Source organism: Lactuca virosa, chromosome 9 (assembly GCF_052849685.1).
Source record: "Lactuca virosa cultivar CGN04683 chromosome 9, Lactuca_virosa_CGN04683_v6, whole genome shotgun sequence".
Classification (NCBI taxonomy): domain Eukaryota; kingdom Viridiplantae; phylum Streptophyta; class Magnoliopsida; order Asterales; family Asteraceae; genus Lactuca; species Lactuca virosa.
Window position 1 is genome coordinate 96,584,224 of NC_136434.1, and position 7,360 is coordinate 96,591,583.

Sequence of the window (7,360 nt, forward strand, 5' to 3'; positions counted from 1 at the left end):
CGACAGTAAGCCATTACAAACCCCCACCATTTCTATTATTCTCAAACTTCCCTCATTTCCTCTCTAATTTTCCTCTCAAGAACAAGAGTAAGGATTTGCTAAAGGCTTAACTCTTCAAGCTTCCTTAGAGTTTTTGGTAAGTTATCCTAATAATCTAGTATTTTATATCACTTTCTTGGTAGATTCATATTATTTTACACGATTAATATGTGATAAAAACTCTTAGGACAACATTCCTTCCAAAGAAGTTCATCAACTCATCCAAGAGTTTAGGCTTGAGATCTTCACTCCATCACTCCAAACAATCCGTAAACCAACTCAAAGTGAGTTCATACCCCCACATTTTTCCAAGCTTTTCTATGTTTTAGGGGGGGGGGGGGGGGATACAAGTAAAACACAAGAAATCTTGTGTTTAAAAATATAAATCGTTTATTATGTTTTCACGTACTTTATATACATTTTACGCAATAATGCTAAACGCGTTACTACCAAACTTATAAACTCTTCAAGTTGTTAAAAATAATAAAGTTTTACCATTTCATCGAAACATACACTTTTAACCTATAATAGATATAGTTTGGGGAACATTCACACTATTTCACTCTTTTGGGTCAAAGGAATAGTTATATAAAAAAATATGATTATTTCATACATTGTAAATACTATAAAAGGATAATACATACGGTAACAAGGAAAAGATAACTTTAACACACTTTATGTAAACTAGTTAATACAGGATTGTGAGCCACTCATTCGTTGTACCAAACATGGTACCCGTTAAAATCCTGAATTATAATCAGAGTCTCCTGGAGGGAGAGCGTGAGTTTGTGTATAGATCTATACAAGATTAACAACCCCGCACCTCAGCTGTTCGCTACAGTTAGACCAGCAAGTTTAGGGTGACAAATGTCATAACTTTCCGACGCCTGAAGAACGTCGTGCAGGTCATTAGTTATATAAAATTAATCTCCGGTAGACAGTGAAATGTGTGATTTCCGCCTTATTTCCTGTTCCTTGTTTGGTTGTGGGCTTAGGGCACAATCACTCATTCGACTGTCTGTTCGATCTCGATTTTATATAACTCGTATGTACAAAGTGATCATAGGAGGGTATTAACATCACATCTGGCTACAGTGTAGACACGTCTTCAGCTAGTTTTACTTATGAATAAAACTATGTATCATTAAATTAAGTATGGCAATTATACTTGTACTTTTCGGTCTTGGAACGTTTAAGACTACAATTCAGTTTCATGGAAAATATAGGATTTTCCAGGATAAATATCATGATTTTACAAGTAAACAGTTTACAACTCAACTTTCTGGAAACAAATACGATTACTTACTCTTCGGTTAGGACCATTATTGATGATATTATGATTTCTTAGTTTATACATCAGGGTTATATATAAATAATATCCGAGAGACAGTGGAATGTGTGATCTCTGCCTTACTTCGTGTTCCTTGTTTGGTTGTGGGCTTAGGGCAGAATCACACAATCAACTGTCCGTTCGATATTTGTTTTTTATATAACTAGTACACACTGAGGAACCATAGTAGGAACCAATATGGGTTACATTACTTATATAAATTCAAAGAGTCATATTTTATTCTTTAAGCATAAGAAACATATATATTTTGGTCTTAAGGCCTAAGACTACATTTCATTTTACTAAGAAAATATAGGATTTTTTGAAAGAACACACAAACATTTTCAAGTAACAAAGAACTTATTTTCTAAAACAAAATGATTATGAACTCACCAACTTAAATGTTGATACACTTTCAAAATCACTTGTATTCTCAAGAAACTAGTAGACAGGTACGCGCGCAGGTTTCGAGGAGACGGAGCATAGTAGCTTCAAGTCTTTGTTTTGCTATTTACTTTTGGAGTCAATCATATGTGAATTGAATACAATGTAAACTCTATATTATTAATACAATGGTTGTTGTTGCTTTGATTACTATTATACAATTGTTGTGATACTGTACATGACATCCTCCGCCCCCGAACGTTTCCGCCGTTCTGGTTTGGGGATGTGACAACTTATTCTTCCTTGAACTACAAATTCATTGCCATATTTCAAAACATCACCAAATCAACATAGTGAAATTGTTCCAACAACATGTCCTCTTCGATTCAACCCATTAAACACAAACTAGAATTTCATATTAAACACAGGGTATCAAAGTATCATGTCATCTTAGGCTAATTTGGTTTTAGATAAGGTTGCATACACACATCAAGGAGTAATTCTGATTCTGTAACATGTTTTAAATTTTCTTCCAGCATTATTATTTGATTTTTGGAAGCAATTGACGATTGATTTTGCTATTATCTCCTTTCACTTCAACAGAATTCATCATCGAATTTTCCCAAAAATTACTCAAAATATGTGTTTGCAATTCGTAAATCAGTGTATTTCAGATCTAAGCTCAAATTCACACAAACCGTTGCTGTTCCGATTTGCAAACAAAAAAAAACACCATCGGGAACTATGACGTATGAAAGAGGCGACAGGGTAGAAATTTCGAACAAAGAATAGGGTTTCGCGGGTTCATACTACATAGCAAACATCATCTCTTCGTTGTCCAAAAAAGAGTACATAATCCAGTACAGAACCCTTTTGAACGATGACTGTTTTGCTCCTTTAAAAGAGTTCATCACCGCCAATCCAATCCAGGCGCTTCCGCCGGAGGTTATGGCGACTGAGTTTTCTTTGTTGGATCTAGTTAATGCTTACGACAAGGATGAGTGGTGAGTGGGGATGGTTATCACTTATCAGGAAGACGGGATCAAATTACTTGATGTATTTTGGAGAGAGAGAGAGAGAGAGGGGGTGGACCCCTTGCATATTTTTTTTAAAGTAATAGAAAATCTCATAAATGATCATTGGGTAGTGAAATGACAAAAATGCTCTTTACTTAACGGCTAAATGGTAACGGAGTGAGTCAAAAGGACTAAACATTAACAGTTTTGAAACCACATGGACCATCGTAAGGTTTTTTAAAATTAAAGACCAAACTTCAGATTTCGTGAAACCACATGGACCATTTTTGAAGTTTTGTCATAGTTAATTAAGTGTCTAACATATCAAAAGAATTTTGTAGAACTTACCCTGAAAGGGTTACATCGTGTTACATATGTCTATTAAAAAAAAGTAAATCATTTATATTTTCTTGAAAAAAGAAGAGTAAACTACACGAATGGTCCATATGGTTTACGGTAATTTGTGCGGTTGGTCCCTAACTTATTTTTTTAACTCGGAAGGTCCCTACTGTTTGTTTTTGTTACGTGATTGGTCCATGTCTTACCTAAAAAGATTATTTTTCCCTTGATTTTTTAGTTTATTTAAATAAACACACTCAATCGGCCCACCTCCACCCCTCACCTTACCTTACTTACCCCACAATTTTTCTCTATTTCAATAATAGTCTTTTTATATAAGATAGAGACCAAGCGCGTAACAAAAACAAACAGTATGGTCCAAGCGCGTAACAAAAACAAACAGTATGGTCCAAGCGCGTAACAAAAACAAACAGTATGGACCAAGCGCGTAACAAAAACAAATAGTATGAACCTCCAAAATTAAAAAAAAATAAGTTAAGGACCAAATACACAAATTACCCCAAACCATAGAGATCATTCGAGTAATTTACTCAAAAAAGAATCATAACTTGTTTCGGGCTATATGGAATTACTTTTTATGCTATAGTTTTAAGAGATATTTAGATTTATTTTAGGTACAAGTTGAAGAAACCCCAAGTAAAAGAACACAAAACCAGATGTGTTCACGGAATCACGGGCATGAGATAAAGAGATAGAAGAAGTGGTATTGGTATAAATGAGTATGACAGCAATATTAGTTTTTTTGTTGGTTTTGTGAACCCATTTAAATTTGGTGGACATGTGACGCCACCCACTAACTCTTATCACTTTCGTCTCTAGCTTCACATGCTTCTTGAAAAATATATCTTTTCCAAAGTTTTCTTTACCAATCAATTAAGATAATATTTTATACAACTTTTGGGTGTTCGATATCAGTTAAATGTTTTATAAAATTAGTAACTAGCATTGCTCGAAATGATTATTCTTAATTAGGTCTTGTTTTTCCAGATTTTTTTTGAATAAGTTGTTATGTGTTTGTTTGCATAGGAAGTGTTTTATGAACAAATGTTTGTTTTGTACAAATACACGAATATCAAAAAGTTATAACTTAACAAATAGTTTTTGCACTTGAAGTGTCAAAAGGATATTTGTTTAATTTGTACTAATAAACATTTATAAAAATATAAATTTGAATAAATATTTTTTTATGACTTTTTCTATTTAATCATTAGATAAATAAAAAATGTATCATTCATGTTTGCTTTTAGTTGATCGCATAATTAAGTCAATTAATTAGAAACATTTATCATCTTAGCCATTATTGATGATTTATTTTAAGAAATTTTCACAAAACTGTCATAACCATCACTTACTAGTTACTATATTCTCAAAACAACAAAAATAATATAAGAGAAAGCATGGTTAATTGAGCCAATTAATAAGAAACATCTTACTATATTCTCGATAATTGTGGCAAACTAACGATTTTGGAAGGCTCTTTACACCTTTTTGTTCTTCTATCTTTTCAAAGGTGTTTATAAACAGAAATAAATATTTCTATTGCAGATATAATTTGGTGACTCATATTTGTTGGCATTTGTGGAAGCTAATGTCTATAAGTCACTCCCTTCAAACACCAAAACACACACACACACACCTTAGCTGGGGTTCGGGGGATAATGGCATTGAAAGCAAGTGTTGTGATGATATTCATTGGAATGATGCTTCTTCTACATATCCCAAACAACCATGTAAGAAACACTACACTTCTTCTTTCTGTTGCTAAAAAGTATATATGATAAGAATCTGTATATACTTTTTAATTCTATTAACCTGACTTAAACCCACAATCTCATTATCAATATTGACATGGAAATGACAACTTAAATGTCATTAGCCAAAACCTCTGGATTTGTGGATTAGAATTGTGCATTAAATATAAATAAACCAATTTTGATTAAATTTTATTCTAAATGATTAATAAAATAAAGAATTTAGATAAAAACGAAATTGATTAAATTGGTATATGTATTCATACTTTTACCAATTTAAAACAAAAATGTCAAACAACGTATAACTTGAATGAAACATCATTGCATGTTTCATTTATAAAACTAGTTTCTTGCATAAAATAGACAAATATGAAACTTGTTCACATAAACAAGCATTAGACTCTTATGAAAAATGCTTTCTTTGATCATTATACTACTAAGATGGCTGGGTGTGATAGTATATATATATATATATATATATATATATATATATATATATATATATATATATATATATATATATATATATATAGGCCTAGGTTATTCTATTCAAAGTAATTATTGTGTTATTGTATTCATAACTGTGGGCCAATCAATTTTACTTATTTTAAGAAAGTGATTAATATATATTATTGAATTAAAATAGATTAAATAAAGGAAAATTGTATATTTTAAGGGATCATAGATTCTATTAATTTTAAAAATCCGATTTTACGAATTATAACTATTTTAATTCGGACATTCTGACAGAATATGTTTATTTATTTAATTACTTACTCAAAAATAAAAATATTCTTGAACCATAAATTCTTGAACTTCTTGTAGAATAATAAATTCTTGAACAATCAATTGAAGAATAAAAACAAAAAATACATTATTTCTTATAGAATACGGTTAACAAATTCTTGGCCCACATTTATGAATACGATAACACAATACTTAGTTTAAACAAATGAACCTAGCTCTCTCTCTCTCTCTATATATATATATATATATATATATATATATATATATATATATATATATATATTGTTTTATGGTTTAGGCAAAATTGATGTTCTCACCGTCTCCGGCACCTCAACCACAATCGCCAGGAAACTTTACCATGGTACATTTTATTGCCTCCAATTCCACATTTAACATCAAACTAATTAACACTTGTTTTAACCTCTTCTTTAACTAATAATCAATTGCAGTATGGGGCCACTCCAGGCAGCCTTCAACCTCAAGGTGTGTATTAAATCTTTTTTCCAATACATACTAAAACCCATAAGTTATTTGTTCATATTTTCCCTCGCATATTGAGATTTGAACATGTTAGGACGTGACACCATGAGTTATTATTATGTAACGACACAATGATTGTTTTGAGTATGTTTGATTGTGATGTAGAATGTGCACCAAGATGCACGAGTAGGTGCTCGAAAACCGCTTTCAAGAAGCCATGCATGTTCTTTTGCCAGAAGTGTTGTGCCACATGCTTGTGCGTACCTCCAGGGACCTATGGGAACAAACAATTATGTCCATGTTACAATGACTGGAAGACCAAAAGAGGAGGCCCTAAATGCCCTTGATTTATCTTTTTTTCTAATTTCTTACCATAACTCCATCATGTTCTAATATTGATGACATTATGTCATGGTAGTTACTATTGGGCCTCTTTGGCATAAATAAAATAGTTTATTGTAATTTAAGGTTTGCTAGACCATAAAAGTAGCTTATCGTAACTTCTAAAGTATTTTATAAGGTAGCTTGAGATAAATATAATCTAGTGCATCCAAAATAATTTTGGTATATAGTTAGTTCCCTTTTATTACATTCTTCTTGGTATTAGCATATGTATAGCATTGGGATTTAGGATTACTTTGTTGTTGTCATTTTTATCTTATCTCCTTAAAGATTATAAAGGTGGACGAGATCCACGTAGTGCCTCACTTCAATGTCGGAGGTTTGAAAAGGGCAGAGTCATGTTCCCTTCAAAGCCACTCCCTTCCAACCCGCTTCCCCTTTTCCTTATTTGTGCCCAAGCCAACTTTGTAACACCGTGATTTGTCATCTCGTTATTTATTTATTTATTGATTTATTTTATTTTGAAACACCATTTGACAAATTTTAGCATTGGGAGTCTTAGTTTATTATTTAGAAAATATCACTAACGTTACTTATTTCAAAACTGTCAAATTCAACCCATTAAAATGCAATGTATGCAAAACTGATACCAAAACACACATCAAAAACCAAGTGTAAATGAAACATCAGCGACAAGTCTCAAACTGGTATCATAAGTATAAAACTAGGTAACTACCCCATAAGAGTTCCAACATCACCAGGCCATCAAATCAAGCTACATGTTCCAATGCAAGGCCCAAAAACAACAAGCAAAGAAATAAGTGTTTAGCATCAAAATAGTGAGTCAATCTCAAGCTCAGTGGTATGGAAACAAACATACTTCATACATATGTTTATTTGTGTAGTCAATT

At 31.9% G+C, this 7,360-nt stretch overlaps 1 protein-coding gene across 1 annotated transcript; it reads left to right on the plus strand.

Moving 5' to 3' along the window:
• Window positions 1-4,626: 4,626 nt before the first annotated feature.
• LOC145141139 (Gibberellin-regulated family protein) lies at window positions 4,627-6,574 on the plus strand. Its single transcript, XM_079074479.1, has 4 exons — window positions 4,627-4,859; window positions 5,926-5,988; window positions 6,077-6,110; window positions 6,273-6,574. The coding sequence occupies exons 1-4, from the start codon at window positions 4,788-4,790 to the stop codon at window positions 6,452-6,454; spliced, it is 351 nt and encodes a 116-aa protein (XP_078930605.1). The 5' UTR covers window positions 4,627-4,787; the 3' UTR covers window positions 6,455-6,574.
• The last annotated feature ends 786 nt before the right edge of the window (window positions 6,575-7,360 follow it).

What these genes read in the sequence shown, in the direction of transcription:
- LOC145141139 (XM_079074479.1), top strand. Translation starts at nt 4,788, where the DNA reads ATGGCATTGAAAGCAAGTGTTGTGATGATATTCATTGGAATGATGCTT. An exon ending in TACATATCCCAAACAACCAT is followed by an intron (nt 4,860 to 5,925) that starts GTAAGAAACACT and finishes TTTATGGTTTAG; the next exon opens with GCAAAATTGATGTTCTCACC. An exon ending in CGCCAGGAAACTTTACCATG is followed by an intron (nt 5,989 to 6,076) that starts GTACATTTTATT and finishes AATCAATTGCAG; the next exon opens with TATGGGGCCACTCCAGGCAG.